The 12,500-nt window shown below is 38.5% G+C and overlaps 1 protein-coding gene across 1 annotated transcript in view; it reads left to right on the forward strand.

Moving 5' to 3' along the window:
• The window catches only part of LOC138011663 (uncharacterized), an 18,021-nt gene that overhangs the window by 5,338 nt on the left and 183 nt on the right, over positions 1-12,500 (forward strand). Inside the window, exons 2-9 of the mRNA XM_068858784.1 lie at positions 114-346; positions 973-1,087; positions 1,741-1,820; positions 1,897-1,941; positions 2,943-3,088; positions 10,201-10,264; positions 10,396-10,492; positions 11,137-12,500. The exon at positions 11,137-12,500 is cut by the window's right edge and continues 183 nt beyond it. Of these exons, the coding sequence (XP_068714885.1) occupies positions 114-346; positions 973-1,087; positions 1,741-1,820; positions 1,897-1,941; positions 2,943-3,088; positions 10,201-10,264; positions 10,396-10,492; positions 11,137-11,468 (1,112 nt within the window). The 3' untranslated portion in view covers positions 11,469-12,500. The remainder of the gene's footprint in view (positions 1-113; positions 347-972; positions 1,088-1,740; positions 1,821-1,896; positions 1,942-2,942; positions 3,089-10,200; positions 10,265-10,395; positions 10,493-11,136) is intronic.

Here is a 12,500-nt window from a genome sequence, read left to right on the forward strand (position 1 = left end):
GTTTAGCCGTACCCTCCCCCCGAAGGAAACACGGCTACACGTAGGCAAACCATACGCAAGTAAACTATAAAGTTTTTAAACCACCTAATTGAACAACTTCATTTGCCACATAGGCTGTGAAATTAACAACTTATTTCACAATGAAGACAAGATAGAACCGCTGAGAGTGCTGAGTAAAACTGCGGAGGAACGAACGAAACTGAACAGAAGAGAATGTTACATTTCCCCTGACATCTCATGGTATATTGGATGCGATGGGAAAAGGGAGACACTGAAAGCCAACCAATTGCAAACAAGTTTTGGACTTGAATGGAACGAAGGAAGGCGAAAAGCATACTTTTTAAAGGTAAGATTGTCTTAAACTTCAACAACGAAACACACTTCAAAAAATGGCTTTAAGGCTAGGATGTGTTCCTTTGGGAGATGAAATTGTAAAATTTGCATGGAAGAAGCAAGAGTCAAGAGGATTCAGATAGAACATTCTATTCCAAGATCTCTGATTAAGTAACAGCTAGTATCGAAATACATTCAAAAATGACTTAAGCCTTACTATGCCATGTTAATAAACCTCATAACCTCAGATATTCCGTGTCAGAAAAATCAGCACAGAGGCGAAACCTTGTAGGTCACAAGAGCACCAGCCAAAGAAGAAGCCAAAAATACAGCCATCATCGAAATCGATGGCCTAACGAGGTGAGAAGAGAGAGAGAGAGCGAGAGAGAATTCAGATGACACCTTCGGTTGCTCGTTCGTACTAGAAAAGATTAGATGCTCACACCAACTGCAGATATCAGTACAAAGACCAGACGTCAATATTTTACCGTCGCGTTCGTCCTGCCGGAATTTCAAGCCGCGTACTACCGCAAAGAAGTCTGATGCTTTACTAACTGAGAACAGTCGTCTGTGAAAATTAAGCTAACAAAATCTATGTAGCAAGGGGATAACTTATCTTACATTTTGTCCCACTCGTAGGTCTTGGATGACTCTTACCAGGGTCAAATGATCAAGCTTGGTATCAGATGTACATCAGGGCTTCCGGGCTACAACAACGGTTGCCTTCTCTTTAAAGTGCAAGGAAATGTTTCCTGTAAGTTAAGCTGGGCAGTTTTTAAAACTTGTGTTTCTCTTAGAGTGGCACTACATCTAAAATAAATTAAATCGAAAAGCTTAGCCTCTTTAACCGCAAATACACAGTTCACTCTTTTTAAAGTCTGTCCTTTTTGGGAGGTTTTTAGCAAAAGGTGCCCCTTCAATCAAAGAATTGTAGGCTTTAAGCTCTCTTCTTTAGGTGATATTGTAAAGCCCACCGCTGACTTTCTTTTACAGTCCGATCCAGTAAAATTTCATCATTTGACGAAAGCTTGCATACTCCTTCGAGATATAAACATCAGTCTTTGGCGTTGTCGCAAACAATCGTTTTTTTCTTCTCCCATGCATATCCAGCTCGATTCGAAAAAGGCTAATTTGCACTGACTCATCCGACTGACAGACACAAGAAGGTGGGTGTGGTCAATTGGTAGGGGTGCGGGGGATTTCAGGCTTTCAACACAGATTTGGCCACCAAGTCGATTTGTCTTCGGTTGTTCCGAATAAAAATCGGCATGCTTTCGTAGAGCTCCCTGGAAGTTGGGTTTCTTATCGTTGTTGTGTTTGTTTAAATACTTTAGTTCTAGACTCGGGCCCTGAAGTCTTAAATATGGCCGTGAATACAGTAAATAAAAGTTCTATACCTTTTTACAGGTCCTCTCGGAAAACAAGAAACCGATAGATTATCCTCAACAAAAGCTGTTTTCTCCGAAACAACATCGACTCCATCGAAGGTATTTCTCGCCTTGTAAATAAATAAAACCTACCCTGGTCATAATATGTTGGTTTGCATTCAATTGTTTTTTACAGGTGCCCAGAGAGACCTCAACACAGACGAAACAAAGTTCTACTGAGGTAAATTTAAGAGCATCGTCAATCCTACTGGTGAGAGAGTACGGAGTTTAAGAATCGACGATGCTACAAAACAATAATATAATTTGGTTGAAAAATGAAAAATAATTGTACTGCACCACGCATTTCCTGCATAACAACGACGCGAAATTACGAAATTTGAGGTTTTGATCGCAACGTGAGCATAGAAATGTGAATCATTCATTCTCTGTCTTTACTCTGAAATCACTCGTACCAATTGATTTTTAGGATACTTTGCTCACGTTACGACGTAAACGAGATGGTATGATCGCACGATGGCATAATCGTATGATAGCACAGAAGCGAAGCGAAGTTGTCGTCGACGTCGCCGTCGTAGATGTTAAACGCCATAGTAGAGGAGTAAGCCGGAGGACGGAGAGGAGAGGGCCGGAAGAAGAGAGGGAGAGAAGAGAAGAAGGGGGGGGGGGGGGGACAAGTAGAGGGAGAGAGGAAAGAGTCGGTGGGAGTGAGAAAGAGGAAGAGGGAAAGGGGGAGAGGGAGTGGAGGGCAAGAAACAAGAGGGGTTTTATAAGTCGGAAAACTATCAATGCGATTTGAATAATTTCAGAATGAACACAGGCTTAGCGGTGCAAGTTTCTTTTACGATCGTTCAGCATGGTGATTGAAACCAAACCCCGAAAAAGTCGAGTCAGTCGTAGTGTGCGGAAAGATCAAAACGTAGGGTCTTGTTCCTTATGTTAGTACTATGTGGAGCAATAGTACAACCATAATTGAACCACAGCATCATAAACATTTTTGTGCAATGGTTTTCGAATTACCCACGATTTTAATTCCTAGTAAACAGGCTGCCCAACTAATAGAGCCGTTGGATACTCATAACCAAGATATACAAATACGGGAAAAAGGGCCTATGTATATACGAACAAAAGTTATAGGCTGTAAATACCCTTGCATTTGTCTATGAAACTATTACACAAATATAGTTTATTCTTAAATTGTTAATCCCCTTTTTTTCACTACAGGGTCGCTTCCAGCCCAGTTCGGGGGTGAGACAAACGGACGATTCGTCATCTAAAGTGCCTGTCATTGTTGGAGTTACAGCTTCCATAATATTCACAATAGTACTATTCGTCGTTGCCTTTCCTATTTGTCGTCGATACAAATTCAGGTAACCGTCACAATATTGACAGAGTATAATTGTTAATTAAATGAACTTGAATAAGTTTTAAATGCCGCTCAACACATTTGCATTTCTCATGCATCTTAATCAGGCTAAGGAAGGTTCACAAATTAGGAAAACGATAATGCCAATTCTGTCCAGAAATGCAAGCAATTATAGTTACACGCCCGATTATCCAACACGAAGTGTCCCTTTAAGTTGATAAAGCTGATTCTCCTGACGATTGATGATACTGATGATAATAATAATAATAATAATAATAATAATAATAATAATAATAATAATAATAATAATAATAATAATAATAATAATAATAAGAGATCTGCATTGGTTTGCCTGCGAGGCTCGCGTTCTAGGAGGAGAACTACCCCAAATATACAGGAGACTGATCTAGAAATAGAAGTCTCGGTCGCATGTAGATAGTTTTTGTTCTTCTGTAAATAGCGTTATCCTCTGACACTGAGTTTATGGCAAAGAGCGTCTTAACATTCTATAATATTGATTTATAATTTTTCTTTCCTTTAGTTTATCAAATGTATAATACTAAGAGTTGTTTAAATTTTTTTAATTTTTTTTTATTTTAATACACATGTTTATAGGAAACGAGAATTTTTTTTTAAAAAAATAACTATTATTGCTATTATTAGAATTAGTACTAGTATTTGTATCTCTATAAGCCTAATACTTGTTTTAGAGTTCTTTATTTGGTTTTTTCAGTGTGTGTATTTTTATTGATAATTTGAATTAAATTATTATTATTAAAAAAAAATTAATAATAATAATAATAATAATAATAATAATAATAATAATAATGATAGTGATGGCGACGATGTTATTGATTGATGAGGGAAATTGTGAAGATAATTAACAATTATTGGACGAGGTTGCGCAAAATATGGTGATTTGTCAGTGGCGAGCAGATCAATTTTTTTGCCGAAGCCGAAGGCTGAGGCAAATAATTGATCTGCGAGACACTGACAAATCACCATATTTTGCGATAACCGAGGTCAATAATTGTTTTATCATTTGATCACCGAGTTTGTTTTTTGTTTTTGTTTCCAAGAAGCCGTAAGCGCACGCTGCCTTGCAGAGTCGAGTAATGGCACCAATCAATTGGTTTTTTTCTCAGCATAATTATATTTGTAGACTTCAAATTGTACTTACAGTCAAACAATCAATAGCCTGCGAGCAGGCCCTCCGAGGGACTGGGGTTGGGGGTAGAATGAGGGCCTGCCCGCATGGCTTTGTATTTTGAATGTCGCGTCCAAATTTTGGACGCAAAATACTGATTGGCTGAAATTAAATTACCTCGTGACGTCACCATTGACAAGCTCCGACAACAAGAAAGCCTCTTCGCTTCGCAGAGATGAGGTGGTCAGAAATGCGTCTGAGAAAATTGTAGAATGTTGCAATTTACCATAACTTTACATAATTAAAGGTCGGGCAACGCGATGCAATGGCCTCTCTACTGGAAGGAAGGAAGTTCTATCTCTGTTATCCACAGAATTCGAGAAAAGTCTTATTTCCCAACTGTTTTTCGTAGCGGCCAAAATACGAGGGCGACTTCATGTCACCGTGGCTGCCTCTGTTGCTGATTTAACGATAGAGGAACTCTACACGATTTTAGCAAGTATTAGGCTAAGCCGAAAAGGCGGCTCCACAAATGATTGCTCGATCTCCTCGTAACTCCGCAATACTCCGATACACTTGAAAACAAAATATTCCAATTTTCAAATTATTGAATTAGTAAAATACATATCTATAACCACAATTGAAATAAAATGGTGTAGGTATTAGAATATCTGTCTAGTATTAAAGTGTGATGTAGCAGTTGTAATGTCTGTATTTCATTAAAATAAATTTAAAAAGATAATTCCGCTTCGCTTTACCGAAATTTGGCAGCAGTTGTGGTCGACGAGTCTCACACAGTGGAGATGCGGTCAGGGAAAACGAATGTCTCTATTACGATTCCCGTCGTTTGAAGTTTGTCTGCTAAATTTTTCCCTGACGAACGAAACACTTTTTCCGCGGAAGGGACTTCGACGAATTACCGTACTGAATATTCAGCTACGCTTTACAGCATCAGCAATAGTTGTTAGGCTTTTCTGGCGAAGGCTTCCTTCCTTTACAGTTTTTTTTAGTTTCTGCCTCGGGCAAATTGAAATACACAACGCGTGGGTTTCTGTTTTCTGTATTTTTTTTCAATGTTTACTTCTGGTGCGCTCTGATTGGCTAATTTTTGACAGCTCTCTCAGCGTGACATCAGGAGGCGGCATTCAAAATTCAAAGGGATGCGTGCAGGCTCTCCTTCTCTCCCACCGAAGAGAGAGAGCCTGCTCGCAGGCTAAACAATCAATAACACTAGGCATCAACAAAGCTGAAGAATTTCACAGTTTTCAAAGCGTATCCCGACAAGTGAAGCTTTCACAGTGGTGTAAAGGTCGCCATGCTTTTTTCTGGCTTCAGCATAAAATCTCTTTAGTACATATGCATTCGCTAACTTGTCCTTCGCGTCGATGACACGAGTGACTCTTCGTCTACCTTTCTTTCCTTGAGATACTCTCGAAATTTTTGTTCCTTTCTTAGTATTCTCACTGTTCTTTCGATCAACTGAAGATGTCGAATCATTCTCTAACAGCTCGGGGAACCGATCTGCCATTTCCTCACAAGAGCGTGATGTCAACTGCGCATGAGCAGAATATTATTTGCAGCAAAACACTTATTTGCAGGTCACGTGGTGGGCTCTCGGCCAAAAAATAAACAAAATACATCGAATGATAATGATGCTTTTGATGATGGTGATGAACATAATAACAATGATGACGATGATAATAATGATGACGATAATGATGATGACGACGATGATGACGATGATGACAATGATGATGACGATGATGATGATGATGACGACGATGATAATGATGATGATGATGATCGTTCCCTAATATCATCATTGCCTAATATCATCATTCCTTTTGAAAAAAGCAAATATTACTTATTGGAAAACCGACCTCACTACAACCTGAAAATAGGCATTGTTCTTACTTGAAAAGCAAATTGCGAACAGAAAAATGCCTCAACTTTTTAAAGTGTTCCTCTTGAACGGAACAAGCGTAAACGGGATCTATTGTTCTCTTTATATGGAGTCCGAGAGTCGAGTGTCGAGTGTTGAAAAATATTTCACGAGTTCGCTGCGCTCACTCGTGAAATATTTTTCAATACGAAACGGCCCAAATTATTTCCCGAAAGGTATCGAAAGACGTGATTTTTATATGTAACCATAGCAGCAGTGATCTTTTCTCGTGTGAAAATAACATGTTATCTTCAGGTGTGGTATTTCATTGGTGTTTATATAATTAATAAATATCTATCTATCTATCTATCTATCTATCTATCTATCTATCTATCTATCTATCTATCTATCTATCTATCTATCTGTCTAAGAGGACACGAAGTGAAAAAAAAAAAGCAGGGGATAACGAGGACATGTTTACAGCTAGATAGGAAAGTAATATTCAAAGACACGATCATTATGCCTTAAAGAACTGGAGGTGCTGTCTCCGTGTATCCGTCAAAACTGCTGAGCCTTAAGGAAACTCAAAATTCGAACTTGAAATAAGATGTGAAATAAGACTGAGACTAAGTCATATCTAAAAATGCTGTCTCTGTATCTACATCATATCCATTATACTGGAAGAAATTCACGGTACTCGAATTGTCCCCTGCACTAAAACACCGAAAACAAGTAGGAAACACAGTTGATGACGAAAAAATTCCTTGCAGTCAAAAAGGAAGGTACTATTCAAAGACCCTAATCATATTGCCAGTTAAGGACCTGGAAGTGCTGTCTCCGTGTATCCGTCATATCCACGATGCTTTAAGAATTTCATTGAACTCTATTTTATTTCCGGCAATAAAAATATCACAGATAAGTGGAGACACGGAGACGACGGAGACACACTTACAGTAACACAGGGGAGTAATAATCAAAGAGGCTAATCAGTATGCTATTGAAAGATCTGGAAGTGCTGTCTCCGTGCATCCGTCATATCCAACATGCTTTAAAAAAATCGAGCAACTTTGTTAAAAAGGCATTATCGAGGATGCAAAGAACAACTCAATTCCCGAGAAAAATAGTCACGCCAAAACACAGATTCACCATATGCTCGTTCTCTATCAGAATACTCTTGCATTGCTTTCAAAGTAATAATGCTTTTCAAATATACTAAGCCATAGGATATCAGACAAAAGTTTCCGTTTTTAAGTTTCAAAGCTGAAAAAAAATTCTTTACTACGCAGAGTGAGGTATTCGCTACATATTAATAGATTAGCGCCTATGAATGGAATACCGGAAACATTTTACAACTGCTATTTCCTTCAAATAGTATGAATACTCCGAGAAACAAAAGAGGGTGCCGGAATTTAGATCAACTAATAGCTGAAAATGCTATAAAAGCAAAAGGCTGAGTTGCTCTCACCATGCAGTTTCAAGTTTGAAAACCGTACCGGGATGGCAAGTGCTCCTGCTCGGCAGCTCAACAGTAATTAAGGTATGTATCCTGTATGGAAACTTGAGTTCAGAATAAAAGCTTACGGAGTCGAGTCTAAGAGAACTAATTTACGTTGTTTCGTTATTTGAACTTTCTGCAGAATATTCGAAGTGCTCTTGTCAGCAAAATCTTGCCCGTCGTACAAGAAAACTGCTCACTAATTTCAGCAAAGGTGACCTACATTGCATCCCAAGCGACAAAAAACCCTAACGACCTGTGGTTACAAAAATGTGCTAAAAGGGACGAGTGCGATAACGCCATGAAGAAAACCAGACGGGTGGCATTTTTCTTTTCTTCAGTGGCAGTCGTTGAGAAGAAGGTTAAGGAAAACGAGTCTCAAGAGGACAAAGAAGGAGACGAAGAAGCGGCAAACTCTCAAGGAAAAACCAAGATATACTTGTCGGCTGTATCCTATTGGATAGCCTTGCAAACCTGGGATAGCTTGCGAATTTCTACAGACAACAGTCTGCCGGGCAGTAGTATCCTTCAAGGAAAAATTCTCAATTTGTACAGAAGCTGCAGTTTCAGTTTGACACTTTTGGTCAGGGAGGAGTGACTGTCGGTGTCTGTTTGATGTTTAAACTCCAAGGAACAGAATCGTGTAAGTGGTATTTCAACAGAGATAACAGCATTTGTCATAGTCACAGTCAACATCGTGGGATACCATGTTTATCAACGCCAGCGTTTAAAGTAACGCACGCTTCCTAATTTTCAACATACAAACGTAAGAGAAGATTGAAACATGGTTTCATTTGTGCCTTTACAACACAGCCATATGCCTACGTTGGAGACCTCAAGATATGCTGAAGGTCTTTGGTGCACAGATAAAAACCTGAGGGATTCGAAGGGCAAGGGATGTTTTGAAGCTTGCATTTATTCTCTCAGTTTCGTTAAACGTTTGATGCTCCATATATAAAATCTATCTTATGTCTTTATTGCCAAGTCCCTTCTGGTCTTGAGAAAGACTTACACATGTTGCAAGTGGCATTAAGTTCAAATAAGCATAAGACAGCGAGCTTCCATCTCTCTCCTTCGCATGCATACCGTCTTTATTCAGAACAGTTTCTCCCTTGCCCCACCCCCAAGTATCATACCTCTTAGCCAATCAACGCAAAGCTCTTGGTTTAAATCACATATCCATAATTTAAACAAGTAAAAGGATAGAGGACAAAATTTATCACAAAAATTAAGTAGTCTTAGAAAAAAAATCAGCTTAAGTAAAGATATACCAGTTGTTTGCTCCTAATCATAAATTCCTGCATAAAATCGATGGTAAAATTTGTCTCTGTCGGTAGGTACTAGTAGTAGACGTAGCAATCAACCATTGCCAGAAGCTAACAATCATTTTTTTCTCCATATCCAAACAATTTATGTACTGTTTAATAAACGAGCAGCAGTGTTTTGCTCCTCGGGAGTCCGAACAAAGGTTCAAAATGTGAGGGGAAGATACTAAAACAAAAACAAGTCGATCGGGTCTCATTACTACTCTTTACATAAAGAACTCTAATAAGGAGTGTTTTATCGGGTTTAAAGCTCATGCACGTGACGTTTTATCGATGTTTTGATAGGCTCTTAGGCTCATGAATAACAAATAACTTTTTAATCTTATTGTCGCGGGTGCCCCCTACCCTCCTCCCCTCCTGAACAATGTTGAGGGGAGGGAGAGCTTTCTTATTTGCACTTCGTGATCATGCAGTAAACAACATTTCTGTAGGTGAGAAGGAGGGAGGGGATATTGTTGAGTCTTTGTAAAAGTTACTAAAAGAACGAAAGTTGAGAAAAGTCTCAACGATCTTTGTCCAGGATTGTAACTTGTGGTTGTCTAATTAACAAATCAAAAGTGGCTCAGCCGTTGTCTGTACTCTCATCGACAACGATATTTGTCATCACAGTGGAAAAAATGTTGTGCGCTTCGGGAGTCCACGACAAATTTTGACCACTGTGATGACGGATATCGTTGTCGATAAAAGTTCAGAAAACGCTGAACCACTTTCGATTTGTTTTTTACCACAACATTCAGCGCCAAAGATAATGTTTATTTCAAAGAGTGACCAATAGTGACCAAGATTGTAACACAAAGAAAGAGCAAGCGTTGTCTATGGCATTCTCACAATCCGAACGTTTCTCATTGGTCATCCACGTTTGAGAGCTGAAAAAGGCATTGCGTGACATGTTAACGTGTAGACTCTTGTCGACAACGGAAAATTAACCAATCAGATTGCAAGATTACTAGCAATAATCTTTTGAAAGGCTTAGAGTTTGCTGTTCATACTTCATTGCTAGTTTTAACAACTTGTGCGTCCGCTATTTTGTAAAATCTTTCAAGTAAATTGACCCTGCAAAACGATTTAAGTGAACTTCAGCTTAGGAAGCATAACAGGAGGGCTTTCCATTGATGCTAATTAGAAGATTTAAGGATGACAAACGAGTTTGGACAAATTTGAATCACTTGCTATAGAAATGTTACATTTCCTGCAAAAGTAGTGATGTTGGAGAACATACGGCATACTTCTGATAGTTTCTGATAGTTCCCGCATGTTTCATTTACAGGAAGAGACATAATCTAGAAATCTACGCCAGAAATAGTTCGACTTCCACGGCTACACACAGAGCAGTAAGGAATTAATTACTCATGACTTCTGACCGTCTAACTTGTGCATTTTTAATTGCTTTTAAATTCTACATGGTTATGTCAGGAAAAGGGGGTTGCAAATGATTATTTTTGCTGTCTTATTCTTTAAACAGGTTGATGAAGTGACCGAATCTCCGAATGATAATTCAAATGTCGATTGTGACTATGAACACGCCTACGCTGTCCGGAGACCGGACAAAAGAGAACAAGGCAAGTTGGCACATTTCCTCTTTCACAAAAATCCCACCAAAATATGATCGTCCTCACATATGGCCCTCTTCATTTGGGAATGCTTGTATCAAGAAAGGCCAGTCAATTTCGAGGACAATGCTTTTTGTTTAGCGTTTCATATATTGGCTTAAATGGAAGTATTGAAACGATAGCTTTGGCGCCACGATAAAGACTTGGGAAATTAAAAATTGTTTATCATAACACAAGCGGGAAATTTGAATATTCGGGAAGAGCGTATTCATATCAAATCAAACCCGGGGAAGTTAGGTCATCTACTACTCAGGGAGGGACGGTCAATACAAGAAATGTCGCTACTGGGAGAAGAGATAGAGGAATCATGCTGCCGCAGTAGAGAGAACACTCGCATCCCACCAAAGTTTGTTGGTTCTCTACTCTGCTCCAAGAGGTTTTTCTCCGGGTACTCTACCAATTTTTTTTATTTTAGTAGACTCGAGTTAACTTGATAACTGTTAGTAGTAGACGAAAAGCCACCTGGTGAATGCACTTCTATTAAAGCCATTATTATTACTAATTTATTATTATTATCTTATTATTATTATTTGTGACCCCAATATGGCTTCATGTACCATGACGCAATATAAAACTAAGATTTTGTTTTTCAGCAATATACTCATCCACGTACAGTGTCCCACAATCCTCAGCTGTTGCAGATGCTTCCGGCTCCTACCCGCATCCACACACTGCCAAGGAACAAATCAAGAACTGTCAGGGCAACACTGAGGAAAGTTTTTACGACGATGTAATTTCATTGAAATGTGAACGAGCCTCAGAAAACAATGAGCCAATTGATAACGAACTTACTGTGGTGAAAATAACAGAGGGAAGTTGCTATACGGGATCAGCACAATTGAAGGACCTGAACATCACACAGAGCTCTGGTGGAATTTGCTACGAGATTTATCCCGAGCGGCCCGAAGGAACTCCGCGTGAATAGTTAGTTCACTTGAAAACAATAGTGATTCTGAAGTGATGTATTACAACTTACATTGGAAGCGTCAGCCAGGAAGCTGACTCAGTGGAGGGTAGATAAGGAGACCTCAAGAACACTAACCACAGCTGCAGATGGGCATATCTTTTAAGCCGAAGAAAAGCTCATTTGCTTCACTATCACCTCATTTAAATATTTTTAAAGGGCTCGAAAGCTAGTATGAAAATTAAACTTAGATAGTGGTCATACACTGTTTCGGTTCAAGTGCGCAGAAGAATTTGACATTATATCTTAAGAAAAGCCATTATGACTTGAAAATGGCCACCATCTTTGGTCACTACTGTCTTCGCACTATTTGCTGCTTCCTAAAGAACTGTTAAAAATAAGGAGATTAACCTCAAACACACCCCCAATAGGCGGAACTACGTGAATATGATAAAACACTTCTATGGAATGGTATGTGCCTTGCCAGTACAATAAAATTAAAAATTAAAACTTAGAGAAATTACCATGGAAAAATTGTCTCAAGTTTACTCAAAACAGTAATAATAATAATAATAATAATAATAATAATAATAATAATAATAATAATAGTAATAGTAATGGTAATGGTAATAATAATAATAATAATAATAATAATAATAATAATAGTTCATTTATATAGCGCACACATCCACTATTTGCTTGAGGCGCTTTACAATATATATCGCCAAAACTACAGATTTACATCAAGGAAGTTAGAAATTAAAACGGAAGCAACTATCATAACAACTAGAATCTAAAGAACATTAAGAATGTCATAAAAAGGTATTCTCAATAAATTTAGTAAAAAGGAATGTTTTGAGTTTTTTCTTAAACAACAAAGCTGTACTGGACTATCGCATTTCCAAGGGAACAGTGTTCCAAATCTGTGGAGGGCACATGGAAAACGCTCTATCACCATATGTTTTGGTTTTACAAGTTGGCTGCATCAGCAGGTCTAGAATATCCGAGAGTAAAGACCTATTTGATTTCCGATGCACCAGAAGTTCCGTTAGA

The sequence above is a fragment of the Montipora foliosa genome, chromosome 7 (assembly GCF_036669935.1).
Source record: "Montipora foliosa isolate CH-2021 chromosome 7, ASM3666993v2, whole genome shotgun sequence".
NCBI lineage: Eukaryota > Metazoa > Cnidaria > Anthozoa > Scleractinia > Acroporidae > Montipora > Montipora foliosa.